Here is a 22,124-nt window from a genome sequence, read left to right as displayed (position 1 = left end):
TTGTGGTCAGTTGAAATCATTTATTTCCATTTACAAATGTAATTCTATTTTAGAACTTAGTGTTGATGATTTTACACACACGCACACACACACACACAAACACATACACACACACATATACACATACATATAGCTATTTGCAATATAGGGTTTCTTGAATGAATTTAGATATGCTTTGACCAGTCAGAATTGTTGAGAACTACCATATACAGACCACCTAACTTTTGAGCTCCATTGACTAAAGTGGGTGCTTTTGTCTTTCCTTGTGTTTTTTTCATTAATTTTCAAAGTCGGTATGTTTATGCACTTGGCCCCTGACTTACCATGGTTTAACTTATGATTTTTCAACTCTACAGTGGTACAAAAGCAATTCACATACCATACTTCAAATTTTGAATTTTCGTCTTTTCCCAGGCCAGCTATATGCAGTATGATATTCTTTTGAAATGGTGAGCAGCCTCATTGAGCTCTCAGTCTCATATTTTATTTAAAGAAGTAGGTAAGATTCATGTTGAAACAAAAATGATTTATAAGTTAAGCTATGATTAAATCCATAAAACTTGAAAGCTTTATTCTGAAATGCAGCTTGTGCCTTAGATACCAAGCTAAGACTTGTTGTGTCTAGTTTAATTGTAATTATAACACAGGATTTAAAAGCATCACACGTAGTACATTTAATTTTCCCACTCTTTCAAAGCAAATTATAGCTGCATTAGTTTTAAAATATTTTGCATTTTAAGGTGGCAGTTTAAAGTAATTTGATCATAACATTTCTATATTTAAATTCCTTTATGAAGGCAAATCAGACACAGTATTAAAATTCTTCACAGTACTTTAGTGATAAATCTTTCGTATCTTATATTCTTTATTGTAACACCCATTTTCACTTTCTTTCAGAAAATTGGTACTGAAATAATAGATTATAGGAAATTGTATAACCATTGACTTACTTTCTGCAGTTGTTGCTAACAAAAGATTCCTTATCAATGTGTACTAGGATCAGAAATAGTTATATTATGTAGTCTGGGCTAGCACTTAAAATTTAAGTAGGTAAAGGCACCTATAGGTTAAATAAGTCCGATTTCACAGACCTTTTATATGAAATACAAAAATCAAAGAGGAAACACAAGGAAGGACTAATAGGAGCCATATGCATGAAAAAAATGTCATGAGATTTGTATGTGTCATTAAAAATGCCTTGGAGATCTCATAATCTGGCTGACTCTACTTGTTGATTTAAAGTGGTATAACCTGTTTGGTTCCTTTTTCAAATGATGCTACTTATGCTACAAAGTGAATATTGTTTTTTCTGTGACGCCTTTGTAAAAAAAGGAAGTCAGTTCTGTGTTCATTTTGTAGCTCCCACTGATGAAGTATGATCTGGGCCATGATAGTTTAACCCTACCGGTTCTTAACAAGCTTAACATCTCCATGTTACCTCTAATACGTATTGTTTCCATTTCACATCATGCAAGCAGGAAGGATTTAACTTCAGGCACTGGATTTTGCTTACAGAAATGTGATCGTAATTTCTCACTGCATTTAGTCTTGTGTCCTTTACTGCTAAAGTTTATCTTTTTCATTTCAGAAGCAGAAGTGTCACAGCACTCCACGGGTATAACCCATCTTCCTCCTGAGGTAATGCTGTCAATTTTCAGTTATCTTAATCCTCAAGAATTATGTCGATGCAGTCAAGTCAGCACTAAATGGTCTCAACTGGCAAAAACGGGATCACTTTGGAAACATCTTTACCCTGTTCATTGGGCCAGAGGTAAGTAAATAGGACTTTTAGTTTGTTTAAAAAATATTTACATTTGTTTTTCTAGATGAATCCTTGTGGCTATTAATAATCAAGGCCAAGCAGGAAAACTCAAAGCTTGACCAAAAAGTAGATTTTGTAGTTAAATGATGTGTTCTCACCATGCATTTTAGAAAAATTAGTTGCTGAAGTATTCATGGGTAAATTATATGTCTTACCATTTCCTTTGAAATAATTAGGAAAAAATAGTTGGGAGAGGGAATGCAAAAAACAGGAGCAAAATGTCAATAATTGTTGAAGATAAGTGATGGGTATATGGGGATTCATTTTTCTACATTTGACTATGTTTGGAGTTTTTTTTAATAAAAACTTAAAACTAAATGTATTTTGATTTTCAGAACTTCTTTAAGTAACCAGATTGAGTATTTTAAAAAAAACAGACTAAATTTATTCTGTATAATTTAAAGATAAGGTACCATTATCCACTATGGCTGTCTTGGTAGTGGCTGAATCTGTTTTTGTCTTTAACATATCTTTCTTTCTTTTTTTTTTTTTTTTTGTAATTGTTAGTGCCTTGTTCTCTAAACAATAGATTAATAACTAATTTCATTGTAAGTTAGTTTTACATATGAACAACTAAAAGAAAAATTTCTTTTCATAAGCATATAATGCATTCATGGAACAGATATAACTAAATATGTATACAATTTTCTGTCACTAAATTAGAGTAATTTGTTTTAGGTGAGAACTAACCTCTAAATTCACATTAATTTTTTATAGTTTTCTCTGTGTGACTTAGTATGAAAGTATGTATTTTTCATATAAGTTTGTTTGATTTAAATCGTGAGTCTTATTTTAAAAGTTTATTTGTTACAATAACATGTAGCACTTTTTTTTTTTTGAGAGGAGGATCTCTCTGTGTTGCCCAGACTGGCCTCGAACTCGAAATCCTCCTGCCTCAGCCTGCTGAGTAGCTGGAATTACAGGCGTGGGCTACCATACCCAACTGGTAGAACTTTAAAAATAATCTGTTGTTAGGTACTTAATAATTTTTGTGTGAAGATATTTGGAGAATTAGGTAGACTTCATGATTCAAATGATTATTATTATTATTGTTTATTTAATTAGTTACACATGACAGTATAATGATCTTGACATATACATTTGAATCATAAGGATTATTTTTATGTGGAGTGTGTTTTTAATTAGTTATTGTAGGATAATGACATTGAGCAAAAAGTTAATAAAAGCAAATATGGATATATCAAATACTTTTTTGTTCAGCTTTTTTTTATTGAGAATATTTAAGAAAAATACATAATTAGGTATGATTTGATAACAGTGTTATCAAATGTGATAATGCTTTGCTAATTTCCATGAAGTCACCCAAATTCTTTTTTTTTTTTTTTTTTTTTGAGAGTGAGAGAGAGAGAATTTTTTTTAAAAAACATTTATTTTTTAGTTTTCGGTGGACACACATCTTTATTTTATTTTTTTTATGTGGTGCCGAAGATTGAACCCAGCGCCCCGCACATGCCAGGCTAGTGCGTTACTGCTTGAGCCACATCCCCAGCCCCCAAATCTTTAAATATGCTTCTTTCTGGTTTTAATATATTTATACAAAAGTTCCGATAAAAAATGGCTTTTGTTACTTATGGTATTTTATGTTTTCCCCCCCTTTCAAGCGGATATTTTGAATGTCTGGGGACAGTTTTGCTTGTCCCATCTTTGGATATTTTATTGGCATCTAGTTAGTAAAGGCCAGAGTGCTGCTAAGTACCCTGCAGTATATATATCAACCCCCCACAACAAAGAATTGCCCAGCTTAAAATGTCAGTGATGTCTAGATTGAAAAACCCTAAATTCAGATATAAGAGTTTAGAAAATTAACTCTGCATTGTCTCTCACTTTACAGTTTTATGATTTGGTTACATTATATTCTCCAGGATCTATAAATTTGTAGTTTTGCTTTACCTTAGTCTTTCCTTTTCATTTGTGTTTCCACCTACTTCTGAATTGCTCACTGATTGCTTACTACAGGGTAGAAAGTTGCATTTCCTTTCGTTTATTAGCTGTCATCGTAATGGAGCCAGTGTGAAGCCATGGTAGGAGACAAAGGTTAGGTTATTTTCAGTGATTTTTAAAATTGCATGTAAGGCTATTGATACTGATTTTCATAGCAAAATAATTATCAATAAACTTATTTTTCTAAAGGTAAAATTAAAAAGCTTTTATATAGAGAGTAGATACATAGCAGATGTATAGCAGACTATGTAAATTTTTGTAGTTCTGTTATTGTTTTAGAAAGATTTATTTGGAAAAATATCAGCTATTAATTAATTAGTTGGACCCATATAGACATAGTTATTTTAAGTATGTTTGAAATTGAAGCTTATGCTTATTTAAGTCTATTTTTCTTACTCACCCATTAAGTATTTCTAAAATAATAGATGATTCATTGCCCGAGGCTCAAAACCTTTTTAATGTAGAGATTTTTATTAAAAATAGGTTAATTTTTTTGTGGTGATAGATGATCTGATCTTTCTATGTTCCTCTTATTTATTCATTGAGTAGGTGACTGGTATAGTGGTCCTGCTACCGAACTTGATACTGAGCCTGATGAGGAATGGGTGAAAAGTAGGAAAGATGAAAGTCGGGCTTTTCAGGAGTGGGATGAAGATGCTGATATAGATGAATCTGGTAAGCCATATTTGGAATTAAAATTATTACATAGTGTTTACTAACAGCATATTTGATAATTATTGAGTGTTAAGAGTCATGTGTTTTGTGTTTTCTAAAGAAACATGTTTTTTAGTCTATTATTTAAAATTTAAAGTTACAGTAATAATAATAATGTTACTCTATTTGGAGTTCTTTTAAAAAATGCATAGTGTTGTTTCCCATTTTTTAAAATATTCAAATAAAAAAGCCAGAAAAGGACGTCTGTTTTCCATATGGAAATAAAGTACAGTCATTATAGTGCTTTATAGTTTATAATGTATTTCTTAGGGCCATTTCATTAAGTCTGTTCTATTGAGTCATCTGTGGCCCAGAGGGGGGAACCATGAAACTGTTGAGTCTGTTTATTCATTTCTAAAGTCATAACACTTGCCTCATAAAGTAATTGTAGAATTAAGAGGTAAGGTCTATGGAAATTCTGGGCTGGGGTTGTAGCTCAATGGTAGAGCGCATGCCAGGCATGCATGAGTCACTGCATTCAGTCTCCAGCACTGAAAAAAAAGAAAAGATCCACATAGCTATTTCTTTGTAGGTTGTAAAATGTTATAAAAACTAGTGCAGTCATCCAATAAGCCATGTGAGAAGTTCAAGGGTAAACAAGGGTGTTTCCCTACCCTTAAAGAACTCACATGTAGAAGTTGAGAATGTATAATTCTTAATTTGTGATACATAATGAAAGATGCTGCAATAGATGTACAGAGAGATGCTGCTTGGGAGTATAGAAGTAGAAGACCGGGCTGGGGATGTGGCTCAAACGGTAGCGCACTCGCCTAGCATGCGTGCGGCCCGGGTTCGATCCTCAGCACCACATACCAACAAAGATGTTGTGTCCGCCGAGAACTAAGAAAAAATAAATAAATATTAAAAAAATTCTCTCTCTCTCTGTCCCTCTCTCTCTCTCACTCTCTCTTTAAAAAAAAAAAAAAATGAAAGCTGGCTTTACTCTGATGTTCCTCAGTCCCTATTTGCTTAAAAAAAAAAAAAAGAAGAAGTAGAAGACCTAAATTCTGTCATAAGTATTATTTTAGATAATTAACTAAAATATTGATGAAATAGTAGAATAACAGATGGGAAGTCGTCTTTTCCTTGGTAAACGTGAAACTGTAGGAAATTTCTATTTATGAAAACTTCCCACTTTAAAAAATAAGTTGACCAGGTAAAAGACTAAATATGTGGAAAATAAGAACAGTAAGTATAGACTTGTTATTTCAGCAACTAAAATAGTTTTTTTTTTGAAATGAAGATGTTACCTTTGGTATAGTTTTGCATGTTGGAAGGTATTTCATAAGGAAGAAATCTATTTTTTTTTGAGAGAGAGAGAGAGAGAGAATTTCAATATTTAGTTTTTAGTTTTTTGGCGAATACAACATTTGTTTGTATGTGGTGCTGAGGATCGAACCCCGGCCGCACGGATGCCAGGCGAGCGCACTACTGCTTGAGCCACATCCCCAGCCCCAGGAAAAAATCTGTTAATATCAGTTAGATTGGAGGATGCACTCGCCTGTGAGGGATGAACGGGATATCATAGTGAACAAAATGGAGAAAACCCTTGGTTTTGTTGAGCTTAGAATTGGAAAGGGGAAATGGACAAAGTTAAGTAAAGTTATACACCATATGAGAAGGTGACAGATTTTATGGAGAAAAATAAAGAAGGGAAAGTGTGCCTGAAAGAGGGAAAAGAAGTGGCAGTTTTAGAATGATTAATTTAAGTCCCTTGAGAAATTTGAGCAAATATCTGAAGGAGATGTGGTTTTTCTCACAAGTCACTTCAAGGAAGACTTAATTTATCTTTCCAAGAAAATTAGCTCATACTATCCATGATAAGAATTTTATTTTATTTATTTTTTTAAGAGAGAGTGAGTGATAGCGAGAGAGAGAGAGAGAGAGAGAGAGAGAGAATTTTTTAATATTTATTTTTTAGTTTTCGGCAGACACAACATCTTTGTATGTGGTGCTGAGGATGGAACCCCGGCCGCACGCATGCCAGGCTAGTACGCTACCGCTTGAGCCATGTCCCCAGCCCCATGATAAGAATTTTAAAGGCCTTACCAAACTAATGTATTTGTTTCAATCTTAAACATAGTAAAAAGATGATCATCTGTTTTTCCTTCATATCCAAGGGGAAGTTTCAAGGGTGGAGTACTTGCTTTTGCATATGCAAGATTCTGGGTTCCATCCCAACACCAAAAAAAAAAAAAAAGTAAAACACTCAGAAATATAAATAAAATTATAAAAAAAAAAAAAAGGATTGAGCCTTCCTGAGGTAACATACCTATTTCATTCATTAGTGGATTTACCACTAAACTGTGGCTGCATGCAGAGGTGCACACCTCTTGAGTTCAGAAGTTCAAGATCAATTTGTGCAACATAATGAGAACCTATCTCAAAAACAAAACGATCTAAACTGAGGATCTACCCATCTACTTCAGTGCCTTTTCAATTTAAGTGTTATACTAGTCATGCAGAGAAGCTATTGTTCCTTATGGGATGTTTACTACTTTTTTGCTTTTTAAGCTTTTTCAATAAACAGTACACCAAAAAGAATGGCTTGAGAGTAAAGTTGTAGTAGAATAAATAGGGTTCATTAAAGTAATCTTTATTTCTACATTTTACATATATGTCTGCTAAAGGAGAGATTTAAGATAACTGTACATAAAATCATTAGTAGTAAGTTCAGTATTTTCTGAATTATGTTCCTTTTGTTTACTGTACTTCATTTATTTTAAGTAAGTTTTGTTATTTTTAAAAACTTATTTATTTTTATTCTAATTAATACATGATAGCAGAATGCATTTTTTTTCATTGTACACAAATGGAGCACAACTTTTCATTTCTCTAGTCGTACACGATATAGAATCGCACCTATGTGCAATCATACATGTACCTAGGGTAATGATGTCCTTCTCATTCCTCCATCTTTTCTACCCCCATACTCCCTCCCCTTCCCTCCCCTTCCCTCCCCTTCCCTCCCCTTCCCTCCCCTTCCCTCCCCTTCCCTCCCCTTCCCTCCCCTTCCCTCCCCTTCCCTCCTCTTCCCCCCTCTTCCCCCCTCCCTCCCCTTTGCCCAATCCAAAGTTCCTCCATTCTTCTCATGCCCCCTCCCCACATTATGGATCAGTATCCACTTATCAGAACATTCAGCCTTTGGTTTTTTGAGATTGGCTTACTTTGCTTAACATAATATTCTCCAACTCCATCCATTTATGGTTGCAAATGCCATAATTGTATTCTCTTTTAATGCTGAGTATAAATCTTGTTCTTTTAAACTGTTTCATGTTTTGGAAACAGTCCAGCTAGGTTTTCAGGCATAATAATAATAGGATCCTGAGAGGCTTTAAAATTGTTAGCTTATTCTTTTTATTGTAATAAATATGTTTTTCTTTATGTCAAAGAGTTGGAGTTGGTGGTTTTTGTTGTGGTTGGTGTTATAGTCATGTAACTGTTGTAAACAACCAAGATTTTCAGAAGTTATTAGAAAAAATGCAAAAACCATGTTCATATTCAACTATTTAATGATTCTCAGGTACCTTCCTTTGCTTGATTCATAAATGTTCAGGCTAACTGAGTTCAGTTTCAAATTTCTTTTAGCTCTCTGTTCTTTTTACTAAGGTAGATAACTGATGGTGCTGTTTACTGTAGGCCATTTTTTTCTTTTGATATCATATTCTAATCTTTTGGAGAGCTTTTATTGTTTCAATATTCAGAATTCTTTTCAAAACTTTTGTTATTGCTTAGAAATGGAATTGTTTATAGAAGAGAGTTTAAGGACAGCACAAAATATTTTATACTTAATGATTTGGTAAGTCCTTAAACAGCCTTATTATAAAATTGGTATATTGAGTTCTGATTTTTGAATCCATTTTGCAGAAGAGTCTGCAGAAGAATCGATTGCCATCAGCATTGCACAGATGGAAAAACGTTTACTCCATGGCTTAATTCATAATGTTCTTCCATATGTTGGTACTTCCGTAAAAACTTTAGTATTAGCATACAGTTCTGCAGTTTCCAGCAAAATGGTATGTATAAATTAGCACTAGTTTAGATATTAAGAAAAGTAGTGATAGAACTTGGTTTGCTTATTCCTGAGTTAAGGGGAGAAAAATATTGTTTTCCCAGGCTTTAATATTATTTCAGTTCTTACAACGATCTTTGTAGAAGATATCTTTACCTACATGTTATGTATAAGGTAACTGAGACTAGGAAAGGATTAAATATTTTATTCTGTTTCATAGCTGTTAAGCAATGAAACCTAATTTTATGATTCTCTGTAATATGTAAGGTATGGTGAGAAGGGCCAAATGAAAGTCATTGTTGTTGTTAAAATGTGTATGTGACTTTCCTACATCAGAATCTCCTTGGGTATTTCTTAAAAATGTAAATTTTATGGGTTAGTCTTATAGTTTCTAAAATAGATTCTGAGAGATTTGAACCCAAAATGTTATTTGTAATGCATTGTTCAAGAAATGTTTTTTTACATGCACATAAATTTGAAAACCACTGGATTATATTTATTAACAATAATCTGTTGCTTATCTAACTAAAGATGTACATATTTTCAAAGTGATGTTTTTCCTTTTAGGTTAGGCAGATTTTAGAACTTTGTCCTAACTTGGAGCATCTGGATCTTACCCAAACTGACATTTCAGATTCTGCATTTGACAGGTGAGTTTTAAAAAAATATTTAAATATAATTAATTCTGAGTAACTATGAATTGGTAGAATTATTGTGTAATTTTTCATTTATATAGTTGTAGTTTAATCATACTACTATTTTTTACTATCGTATATGACTATAACTTTTTTTTTTAAAGAGAGAGTGTGAGAGAGAGAGAATTTTTTTAATATTTATTTTATTTTTTTTTTTAGTTTTTGGCGGGCACAACATATTTATTTTTGTATGTGGTGCTGAGGATCGAACCCAGGCCACATGCATGCCAGGCGAGCGCGCTACCGCTTGAGCCACATCCCCAGCCCATGACTATAACTTGATAGCACCCTCCAGTTCTTTATTTCTTGTCCATAGGTCCCACCTGATCCAAACTTCTGTATCATCTTGCCATCTCTATAATTGAGTATTGTGTATAGGACTTTGAGCTACTATGTAGTGTGGCATTATGTTTTTAAGATTTCTGTTGGGCTATTAAGTGCCATTTGGCAAAGCTCCATTTTCATTCTTATCAGGTTTTCTGGTGCTGTACTACTTTTTTCTGTCTTCACTCTTTACAGCTATACTTCCTTGGATAGCATGGATAAATTTCCCCTTTATTTAGATTGCCTTTTCTCTCCCATCCTAGCATTTTCTATTTCAAAGGAACAGATAAACTCTTCTCTTTCCAAGGCTAATGATTATCAATTTCTAGAGCTTATTTCTTCTGTATTTTCTTTCATTAATCATTGGTTATTCTTTCTTTTGTGTGTATATTTTACTTTTAGAATATTAAACGTAAGTTCATCCCATCTCTGTCCTTCTTCCATTCTACCCTTCCGTTAGGCTAGTAATACTATTAGTTCCTAATTATTATTCTTTTTTTGTATCCCTAACACCAAAAATAATGCCTGATAATTGTTATTGTGTTTGAATAATTACAGTAGATTTAAAATTTTTCTTTTAATAATCCTTCTAGAAACATGTATTTACATGCTTTTGAAGAAATTAGCGACATCTATTAATTGTCTTGTAACCTCTTAATTACAGTTGGTCTTGGCTTGGTTGTTGCCAGAGTCTTAGGCATCTTGATCTGTCTGGATGTGAGAAAATCACAGATGTGGCTCTAGAGAAGATTTCCAGAGCTCTTGGAATTCTGACATCTCATCAAAGTGGCTTTTTGAAAACTTCTGCAAGCAAAATTACTTCGACTACATGGAAAAATAAAGACATTACCATGCAGTCCACCAAGCGGTATGCCTGTTTGCAAAGTTTAACTGACAAAGGCATTGGAGAAGAAATAGATAACGAACACGCCTGGACTAAGTCTGTTTCTTCTGAAAGTTTCTCTTCTCCTTACGTGTGGATGTTAGATGCTGAAGATTTGGCTGATATTGAAGATGCTGTAGAATGGAGACATAGAAATGTTGAAAGTCTCTGTGTAATGGAAACAGCATCCAACTTTGGTTGTTCTTCAACTGCTTGTTACAGTAAGGATATTGTTGGACTAAGGACTAGTGTCTGTTGGCAGCAGCATTGTGCTTCTCCAGCTTTTGCGTATTGTGGTCATTCATTCTGTTGCACAGGAACAGCCCTAAGAACTATGTCAGCACTCCCAGAGTCTTCTGCAATGTGTAGAAAATCATCAAGGACTACATTGCCTAGGGGAAAGGACATAATTTACTTTGGGAGTGAAAAACCTGATCAAGAGACTGGCCAAGAGACTGGCCGTGTACTTTTGTTTCTCAGTCTTTCTGGATGTTATCAGATCACAGACCATGGTCTCAGGTGAGTAATAAATTCCAGAGTAATGGACATGTTCTTAGTCTCAAATTACTTATTTAAAGCAAGAGTTTTAACCAATGTCTGACCTACTTCAGAAAGGTAGAAAAACATGACTTGATACCATCATGAACTTTTTCAGCCAGTTAAAACCCTTTGTGATATAGAAAAATATAAATTTAAAAGTTTAATAAATACTTTGTAAATGGCTACTTATATTTTTAAAGGTATTTCAGTGGAAGAATAAGATGGTTTTTATAGATAGTATAACAGAAAATATGTATACCATATTTTGTTAGTTGTATTATTTGTGTATATTATGATTTCACATAGATGTGAAAAATAAAGAATGACTGTGGAAGTAATTTAGTTATACAGCGGCTGAAGTGTGTGCAAAAACCAAAGCATTTCAGAGCTAGGCTGTAGGCTAATTGTGTAATAATAGTTTAGAATTTTTTATTTTTAATTATGGTCTGCTTATTGCTTTCTTAAGACATAAAAGTAGCATGTGAGAGAAGTTCTACATTTTCTTTTTTCTGTAACCATCATCTTTTAGCAGATTAAACCGAACCACTTTTTTTCCCCCCTAGAGGAAAAAAGAGGTAGATGTGAAACATTAATTAACCCTTCTTCTGAATGTTTTAGGGGACCCACTTGGAACTCTGTTGGTCATAAGTACTCTTATCCATATTGTTGAAGTCAGTTCATGGTTCACTGGCTTTGGAACCAGACAGACTTGGTGTTGATTGATTGTGTATTTCTATATAGCTAGCATAGCTGTGAGGCTTACATAGGTGAATAATTGTAACATAGAGATGCAGGATACATTTTCACTAAGCAGTAACTGCTATGTAATAATTGTTTGATCTTTGACATGAGCCTTTGGAAAACTGATTATGTATTTCTCTTCAGGAGAGAGATGTTCACATATTTCAGATATGAAAAATTTACTTAGCACAAACCTAATACTCCCTAGCATCAAAAAATATACTTAAGGTCAAGCATGGTGGCACATGCCTGTAATCCCAGGGGCTCCAGAGGCAGGAGGATCGAGAGTTCAAAGCCAGCTTCAGCAGTTTAGCAAGGCCCTAAGAAACTCAGTGAGACCTATCTCTAAATAAAATAAAATACAGTAAAGGGCTGGGGATGTGGCTCAGTGGTTGAATGCCTCAGGGTTCAATCCCTAGTACAAAAAAAAAAAAAAAGTCAAATTGTTTTTCTTCCTGAGGATTTTCATGAGTTTGATGAGGATTTTTGCTTTTAAGATAGTCTGCACTCGGAGGGGAGGGGAGGGGGGATAGTAGGGGATAGGAAAGGTAGCAGAATACAACAATTACTAATTGGGCATTATGTAAAATTGTGGATGTATAACCAACGTGATTCTGCAATCTGCATTTGGGGTAAAATTGGGAGTTCATAACCCACTTCAATCTAATGTATGAAATATGATATGTCAAGAGCTTTGTAATGTTGTGAACAACCAATTAAAAAAAAAAAAAAAAAAAAAAAAGATAGTCTGCACTCTTGAGTTCAGATTCTCTTTTTAATTTCCTTAAAGCACTCCTTTGAAATTATTTAGCCATTTACTGAGTGCCTGCTCTTGCCCTGTTCTAATTGCTAGGGATCCAGAATAAAGGAGACAAATTTCCTGCCTCAATGAAGTTTACAGTCTAATGGTAGAAATAGATAGTAAACATAAAATAGATAAAATATTCTAAAGAAAAACAATGTAGGATTACAGGATAGATAATACAGAATGCTACTCCATTGTTTTATGAAGCAGAGAAACTTTTGGGAAAAAAGCATCTTTTGAGTAAAGATCTAGATAAAGTTAGTGTATTTTGTATACATTTCCTGGGAAGAGTCTAAGGAAATAAAATACAGATTTAGAGTTTACCTCTTTTTGTATTCACTATATTAGATTAAAAAATGTTTCAATTAACCACTTATAGTAATATAGTACTAAGTACAACTGGTTTCTCTAGTTTGAGAAAAAAAATACAACTAATGGAAGCATACATCTAAACTTTTGGGAACAGAAACATTGAGGTATACTAATTAGGAACGGTCACTGTATCTCTTTGCATTAGTCACTGAGTTTTATTCAGGGATAAGTAGAATGAGTTGTGGCAAGTTTATTATGTGGTGCTTGCTAAAAGCATAACTATAAAAGTGTAGGTTGACGATCAAGGTTTTAAATTAGAATGAAGTCAGAATTGCATGTGGTCTTAATATTCTATTTTGTGATTTTTATTAGAAATGGAATAAATCTTGAATTTGATAAGAAAGTAGTCTCTTTTCAACCTTCTTTTGAACTCTCTTAGAGTGGAATCATATACTTGTTCATTTTTAGTCTGGCTTATTTCACTTAGCATGTTTCAAGGTTCCATTCATATTATTGCATGTGTCAGGACTTTTATTCTTTTTTTTTTGTAATTGAATAATATTCCTGTATTTTTTATTATGTTTTGTTTATCCATTCATCTGCTTGTGGATACTAGTTTCTCCTCCTACCTATAGGCTATTATGAGTAGTGTTGTTGTAAACACTAGCATACAAATGTTTGAGTCATTGTTTTAATTTTATTCAGCAATCTTTTGTAGTTTTCAGTGTACAAATCCATGGTGATTTTTATTCCTAATTATTTTATATTTTTTGATACTGTTGTAAATGGAATTGTTTTCTTAATTTCCTTTTCATATTGTTCATTGCTAGTATATAGAAATAAAACTGATTTTTGTGTGTTGAATTTATATTCTCTTATTTTGCTGAATTTATTTATTACCTCTAACATTTTTTTTAATGGATTCTTTGGGGTTTTCAAATATAAGATCATGTCATTTACTAAAAAAGTTCATTTTACTTCTCACTTTGCAATTTGGATGCCTTTGATTTCTTTTTTCTTGTCTAATTGTTCTGGCTAAAATTTCCAGTATTATGCTAAATAGAAATGCCATCACTTTTGATTATCATAGCTTTGTAGTCAATTTTGAAATTGAGAAGTGTGTGTGAATCTTCTTCTTTTTTAAGACTGTTTGGCTATCTGATGTCCTTGGAGGTTCCTTATGAATTTTAGGGTCGATTTTTCTATTTTTGTAAAGAATGTTCTTTGGATTTTGATAGGGACTGCTAATCTGTAGATCCTTTTGGTTATTCATTAATAATAATGACAGCAATATTAAGTGTTCCAATGTATGAACATGATTGTCTTTGTATCTATTTAGACCATTTTAAATTTCTTTCAGCATTGTTATCATTTTCATCGCACAAATCTTTCACACTTGGTTAGTTTCTAAGTATTTTCTTTGATGCTATTATAAATTGACTTATTTTCTTGGTTTTTCCAGATGTGTGTTTATTCTGTATCCTGCTATCATGATGAATTAACTTTATTAGTTCTAGCAGGCTTTCTGTGTAATCTTTTAGGATTTTCCATATATAAAATGGTATTATCTGTAAAGAGATGAGTTTACTTCTTCCTTTCCCATTTGGATGCCTTTTATTTCTTGTCTAATCACTCTGGCTAGAACTTCCAGTATTAAGTTAAATAGAAGTGGCAGTAATGAGTATTCTTAATCTTGTTTTTAATCTTAGGGAAAAAGCCTTAATCTTTCACAATTGACCATTATGTTTGTTTTCATATCTGACCTTTTTCATATGCTTTTTCTGAATCAATTGAGATGATCATGTGTTTTCCTCCTGTAGTAATATAGAATGTATTATGTTGACAGATTTTTGTATGTTGAAATTGATAAAGCCCCTTGGTCATGGTATATAATCCTTTCAATAAATTTCAGTTTTCTAGTATTTTGTTGGGGAATTTTGCATCTGTATACATGGCCTTATAGTTTTCTTTTTGTGTCTTTAAGCAATGCTGACCTCACAGAGTAGGAAGTCATCTTCAGTATTTTGGTAAAATTTGATAAGGGTTGATATCAATTCTTAAATATTTAGTAGAGTTCATCATTGAAGCTATCTGGTTTGGCCTCTTCAATAACTGATTGGTTGTTCTTGCTTATTATAAATCTGTTCAGATTTTCCATTTCTGCTTTAAGTCAGTTTTTAGTACTTTTCCTAGTCAGTTTTCTTGAAATTTGTCTATTTTGTGTAGGTAATCCTATATATACAGTTGTTAGTAGTACTATCTGGCAATTTTTTTAAAAGTCTGTAAAATTGGTAATAATGTGCTTACATTTCTAAGTTGTTTAATTTGTGTCTTCTTTTAATCTAGCTGAAGCTTCATCTTTTTTTTTAATGTCAAAGACTCAGCTCTTGGTTCTATTAATTTTTTTAGTACACTGATTTTTGTATTCTCTGTTTTGTCTTTGCTCTAATCTTTATTATTACCTTTTCTCTGCTGGCTCTGGGCTTGTACTTCTTTCTCTAATTCTTGAAGCTATAGAGTTAAGTTCCTAACTTTCTTTTCTTTCTTTCCTTCCCCCCCCTCCCTCCCTCCCTCCCTCCCTTCCTTCCTTCCTTCCTTCCTTCCTTCCTTCCTTTCTTGGATTGAACCCAGAGCTTTGTGCATGCAGGGCAAGCACTCTACCAACTGAACTGTATTATATCCCCAGCCCCCTAACTTCCTTATTTAGTGTTGGCATTGACCCCTATAAATTTCCTTCTATGACCTGCTTTTCCTGCATCTCAGAAGCTTTTGTATGTTTTTCTGTTTTCTTTTGTATCAATTTCTTTATGATTTCTTCTTTAATTCATTGGTTGTATAATGTATTCTTTAACTTTCACATATTATATTTCATTTTCCTTCTGATAATTGCTTTGTAATTTTATACCATTGTGATTAGAAAAAATACTTTATGTGATTTTAATCTTATTAAGTCTTTTTTAGCCCAACATATGGTTCATTCTAGAGAATGTTCCATATACATTTTAGAAGAATGTGTATTCTGCTGTTGTAGGTGTGGTGTATGTATGTATGTAGGTAGTTATTTTTCTTTTTTGAGAGGGGACACTTTATTTCTTGTGTAATTGCTTGTGATTGTACTTCTGGTATTGTGTAAGATATAATGGTGAGAGTGAATGTCCTGCTTTGTACAGATCTTAGAGGAAAAGCTTTCACTTCTTCTCCATTGATTACAATGTTAGCTGAGATTTTTTCTCCCCACAAATGGCCTTTGTTTTATTGAGGAACTTTCCTTTTGTACCTAAACAGTTAAAAGTTTTATTCAAGAAAGCATGTAGAACTTCATTGAGTGCTTTTCAGTGTCAGTTGATACGATCGTGTAGTTTATGTCTTTCATTCTGTTAATGTGATGCATCACATTATTGATTTACTTTAAACTAGCCTTGTATGCTAGGGATAAATCTCACTTGATCACTGTTTAAATTTGATGTGCTGTTTCTATCTTTGTTCATTTACAGACATTTACTTGTAGTTTACTTTTCTTGTGATATCTTTGGTTTAAGTATTAGGCAGTGCTGGCTTTGTAAAGTATGTTAGCAGGTACCTGCTTCAGCTCTGCCTTTGATGTTTTTTTTTTGTTTTGTTTGAAGACTTTAGAAAGTATTGGTGTTTGAAAGTTTAATAGAATGCAACTAACTATATAGCCAATGCAACTGTAGAGCTATCTATCTGTTCCTGGGATTTTCTTTGTTGAGGGTGTTTTTTAAACACTTATATTTTAGTTAGAGGTGGACACAATATCTTTATTTTACTTTTATGTGGTGCTGAGGATTGAACCCAGTGCCTCACTCATGCTAGGTGAGCACTCTACCACTGAGCCACAACCCCAGCCCATGGGGATGTTTTAATTACTACATCTATCTTTTTATTACTATCTGTCCAGGCCTTCTAATTCTTATCAGTTCATCTTTGGCAGGTTTTATTTTTCTTACTTAAAACTAGCTCTAGGTTATTGAATTTGTTGGTACATAATTATTCAAAATAGTCGGTTAGAATCCTTTTCATTTCTGAGGAAGTGAAACACTCATTTTCTATTGTATATATTCAAGTCTCTTTCTTTGAAATAGCGAAGGGTTTGCTGATTTTATTTTTTCAAAAATCCAACTCTTGGTTCTGTGAATTTTGTTTTTGTGAACTTTGTTTCTCTGTTTGATTTATGTGTGTCCTGGTTTTTATTATTTCCTTCTTTCTTTTAACTTTGGACTTAGTTTGTTCTTTTTTTTAGTGCCTTAAGATGTAATGTTAGACTATTTCTTTAGCCTATTTCTATTTTTAATGTAGCATTTCTTGTACTAAATTTTCCTTTTACAACTGCTTTTGCTGTATCCCATAAGTTTTGGTATGTTGTGTTTTTGTTGTCTTTTGTCTTTTGTTAAAGATTTGTTTTGTTGCCTACCATATGGTCTGATCTATCCACAAAAGTATTCCATGTGTGTTAGAGAAGAATGTGTGTATACTGAAGCTTTCAAATGGAGAGGTCTTTAAATATCAGGCAAATTTTATCTAAAGTAAAGTTCGATTCTAGTCTTTCCTTATTAATTTTTTGTCGGGCTTATTCATCTGTTGTTAAAAATAGGTATTGGGAGTTTTTTACTATTATATTACTGTTTCGTCCTTCATGTCCTCTACTATTTGTTTTGTATAATTGAGTGCTCCAATATTGGGTACATATTTATGTTACAGTTGTTTTGTCCTCTTAATTGAGTTCTTTTATCATTAAATAATGACCTTTTTATCTCCTTAGCTAGAACTCTATTGTAGCTAATTAAATACAGCCACCTTTGCTTTCTTTTGGTTATCATTTGTATGGAATTTCTTCTTTCATACTTTCATTTTCAGCCCATGTTCTCCTTAAGCCTAGTGGTAGTCTCTTTTAGGCAGCCTATAGTTGGGTCTTTTTCAACCCATTTATCTACTCTGTCTTTAATTGGAGAACTTGATCCATTTATATCCATTGTTATTATGGATATATGTTATTATGGAAGTCATTATTGCCATTTTGTTAATTTTTTAAAAATTCTTATTATTTATCTTTGTAATTTGGAGATTTTCTGTAGTGCTGTTTTGATTCCTTTCTCTTGACTGTTTATGTATGTTATAGTTGGTTGTTCTGTGTTTACCATAAGGCTTGCATAAAACACCTTACAGTTCTGATAGATCATTTTAACAACTTCAGTTGTATACATGAACTCTAGACTTTTACCTTCTGCCTCACAATCTCTATTTTTGATGTCACATTTTACTTTTTAAAAAAATATTTTTAGTAGTATATGGACACAGTACTTTTATTTATTTTTATGTGAGGCAAAGTGCTCAACCACTGAGCTACAACCCCAGCCCACAATTTGCTTCCTACATATGTCTGTCTTTCTTTCTTTCTTTTCTTTCTTTCTTTCTTTCTTTCTTTCTTTCTTTCTTTCTTTCTTTCTTTCTTTCTTTCTTTCTTTCTTTCTTTCTTTCTTTCTCTCTCTCTCTCTCTCTCTCTCTCTCTCTCTTTCTTTCTCTTTCTTTCTTTCTCTCTTTGCTTCCTTCCTTCCTTCCTCCCTCCCCCTCCCCCTCCCCTCTCCTCCCCTCCTCTCTCCTCATCTCATCTCATCCATCTCATCTCATTTCATCTCATCATCTCCTGGCCTACCAAGTTTCTACAGAGAAATCTGCTGATAGCATAATAAGGATTTCCTTACATGTGGCCTGACTTTTCTTCTTACTACTTTTAAAATTCTTTGTCTTTTAACTTTTGACAGTTTAATTAAACTGTGCCATGTACAGCACTTATTTCAATTAAATATCTAGACATTTTTGAGCTTCATACAGCTGGATATCCATATCTTTTCTAAGATTTGGACATTTTAAGTAATTATTTCATTAAATAAACTTTCTTTACCTTTGTCTCTTTTGTCTCTCTTCTTTTTGTAACTGTCATAATGTGATTATTTGCTCACTTAATGACTTTATGGTGTACCATAAGTCTCATAGGTTGTCATCACTGTTTTTCATTGCCACCCCGCCTTACTAGGTAATTTCAAAATACCTTTCTTTAAATTCAGATTGTTTCTTTTGCTTGATCTATTCTGCTGTTGAAGCTCTCTTTTGTTTTTATTTCATTCATTGAGTTCTTTAATTCCAAGATTTGTTTGTTGGTTCTTCTTTTTTTTTTTGTAATACCTGTCTCTGTTGAATTTCTTATTAGATAATAAATTGCTTTTCCTGATTTCATTGAATTGTCCCTGTTTTCTCTTGTATCTCACCGAGTTTCTTAAAATTAATGACTTCATTAAGTTCATAAAGTTTATGTTTAGCTGTATTTGCTCTGTAACATCTCATTATTGATTTCTGTTCATTTATTGCATTTCTATCACAGTTTATGTCACTTTTGGGAAACCTTTTCTGATCTCCCAAGGCCCTTCTACATATTCCCAGGCGAGCATTATCATATGATATTATAATTGCTGTTTACTTTTTTACTGGTTTGATTTCTTACTAAGATCAGTAAAGCCAGTGGCTGCACAAATCCCTTACTCAAGTATATGTGTAATATGAAATTTTATACCCCATGCAGTTTGTCTTGCATTGAGAAACCTCTTGAGAGCTTTTATGCCATTTTTTGAACTGAATATTTTAGTTTTATGAACTGTTCCACTTTGGGTGGTGGTAGTGAGGAACAAACCCTGGTGCAGTGGCAATGCCTGTAATCCCAGTGACTCAGGAGGCAGGAGGATCACAAGTTCAAGGCCAGCCTCAGCAACTTGGTGAGACACTGTATCAGAATTAAAAAAAAAAAAAAAAAAAAAAGTAAATAGAAAGTACTAAGGATGGAACTCCAGCATTGAATTCTCATAACCAAAAAAAAAAAAGAAAGAAAAATTATTAAACTTTAAACCTGTATTTTCTTATTATTTCTAATATTGTGGTCCTGTCAAACCATGGAGTTTCTGAACTGCTGCTGCTGTTAACTTAATCTATAGAGATGGTAGCAATCTGTGATGTGAAAACAGAAAAATTCTTTAAAGCCAAAATGTAAGATCAAAAACATATTGATTTCCTCTTTTAAAGTGCATTCACAGAACTCTCAGTACTCCCAGATACTTCCTAAGGCAAAATTCTCATATGTTCAGTATGCACTTGATTCTAAAATGTACTCTTCTCAATCTCAAGTGTTTACATACTTCCTAATTTCTCTATACCTGCATAATGTTGTTATTTTTTACTAAATTCATTGTATTGTTAGCTTCTTAATTTTCTCTTTCCTTTTTCTACATTTCTCAATTTTTCCTGTTGTAATATTGTTCAATAATTATTATACGGAATACTGATGTTCTTAGTTTTGTTCCTTTATATATATATGTGTGCCTTTATTTTATTTATTTATTTTTATGTGGTGCTGAGGATCGAACCCAGCGTTTTGCAGGTGCTAGGCAAGCGCTCTACCACTGAGCCACAACCCCAGCCCCTTAGTTTTGTTCTTAATATATGTTTTGGCTTTACCACTGTTGTTTTAGTACTCTTTCATTTTATTCTATTTATATGAATGTTTATATTTCTGTACGTTATGCTAGTAGATTTTTTAATTGATATGTAATTCATAAGCCTTAAAATTAACCCCTTTTTAAAAGTATAAAATTTAGTGGGTTTTAGTTTTTTATGAAGTACTGAATACTAGGTACTTTTAGTATCCCGGAAAGAAACCTAGTACTTATTAGCAATCACTCCCATTCTCCCTTGCTCTCAGCCCGTGGCAAAAGAAGCCCTGCCTTCTTTTTCTGTGGATTTATTTTGGAATGATAATATTAATGGAATCATATAATGTGTATCATTTTGTGTTTGCTTTTTTCACTTAGCATCATGTTTTCAAGGTCCATGCATCTCATAACATGTGTCAGTACTTTGGGCTACATAACATTTAATGTATGGATATGCCACATTTTGTATTTCTATGTATTAACTAATGGTCTTTTGAGTCATTTAAAATTTTTGGCTATATGGATAATGCTGCTGTGAATAGTCATGTATAAGTTTTTATAGGGTAAGTACCTAGAAGAGAAACACCAGGTTATATACTAAATGTAATTTTTTGAGGAACTGTAATACGGTCATTAGGTTTAAAACTTCAGTGATCTTCAGAAAAAAAAATTGTTTTTTGATACTTTTTACTTACTTAGGCAATCTGGTAAAAAGAACATTACAATCCCAGGGTTCAGTACTTCCTTCCTATAAGAGCTGATGCAATGTTCTTATAAAGAAAAGTTTCATAGATTCTTTAATTGAATTTCTTTAGCAAAAACCTATAAAGTTTTTCTGAGCTAAATGTATTCCTACCTAATGTTAGGTTAGTTATCAAGTGTTTTACAGAAATTCTTAAATTTTCTTGTTCCCAAGTTGAAAGGTTTGCTGAACTAGTGGTACAGTGGACCAGGAGCATAAGCATTTTAACGGATCTAATTGTCAAACCATTTCCTTTATAGGGTTTTGACTCTGGGAGGAGGGCTGCCTTACTTGGAGCACCTTAATCTCTCTGGCTGTCTTACTGTAACTGGTGCAGGCCTTCAGGATTTGGTCTCAGCATGTCCTTCTCTAAATGATGAATACTTTTACTACTGTGACAACATTAACGGTAATGCATTTTAACAATGAGATAATTTTGAAGGAAATAATTTTTTAAATTCTAGCCATTCTGATACTTTTTATGGTTTCTATTTTACGGTTTCTATTTGTAGATTCCTAATTACTCAAATTGTTATACTTTCAGATTTAGTCCTTTAAATTTGATAACATTTTAAACAATCACAGATTTTCATTAATTAACTTCTAGAAAGGTAAGTTTTTCTTGTGAGATAGATGTATCTGTTCTGCTAGGCTTTTGATGCATATAATAGATTAATTATTTACAAATGTAAGTTATTGTAGAAATACTAAAATTCTTATAAAAATTTGAAAATTCCTCCGGTATTGTAGCTTTCACTAACAATTTAGAGGTATTGATGTTTTGGATACACTGATTTCTTAGTGTATCTAAAACTTACACTGATTTTTTTTTAGATTCACTGATGACACACTCATTTTTCTTGTAAGACAGATTTATTTAGTCTAATATATTAAGGAGGGCCTTAGCAATATCAACTCTTTAGGAATTCTGGGTCTGGTTCCAGGTAAATTTCAGTGAAGATTGACAGGGGCATAGTATATGGGGTTGAGAAAATGCTGAGATGCTTTAGATATGACTGAAGTTTTCATAGTATTTTGGAAATTGATTCTTGAACCTACTTTTAAATGTCATCAGA

General features: G+C 32.8%; 1 protein-coding gene across 3 annotated transcripts in view; it reads left to right on the top strand.

Moving 5' to 3' along the window:
* Fbxl5 (F-box and leucine rich repeat protein 5) overlaps window positions 1–22,124 on the top strand; it is a 43,871-nt gene that overhangs the window by 15,480 nt on the left and 6,267 nt on the right. For 2 of the 3 annotated variants that reach the window (XM_078021065.1, XM_078021066.1), the window contains exons 5-10: window positions 1,589–1,771; window positions 4,334–4,459; window positions 8,366–8,514; window positions 9,078–9,160; window positions 10,194–10,931; window positions 21,309–21,457. In XM_078021065.1, the coding sequence (XP_077877191.1) occupies window positions 1,589–1,771; window positions 4,334–4,459; window positions 8,366–8,514; window positions 9,078–9,160; window positions 10,194–10,931; window positions 21,309–21,457 (1,428 nt within the window). Of the gene's footprint in view, window positions 1–1,588; window positions 1,772–3,831; window positions 3,878–4,333; window positions 4,460–8,365; window positions 8,515–9,077; window positions 9,161–10,193; window positions 10,932–21,308; window positions 21,458–22,124 lie in introns of those variants that run through there. The other variant, XM_078021067.1, reaches the window with a different exon arrangement.

Source organism: Ictidomys tridecemlineatus, chromosome 9 (genome assembly GCF_052094955.1).
Source record: "Ictidomys tridecemlineatus isolate mIctTri1 chromosome 9, mIctTri1.hap1, whole genome shotgun sequence".
NCBI lineage: Eukaryota > Metazoa > Chordata > Mammalia > Rodentia > Sciuridae > Ictidomys > Ictidomys tridecemlineatus.
Note: the sequence above shows the minus strand (reverse complement) of the source record. Positions and strands in the feature narration are given on the sequence as shown.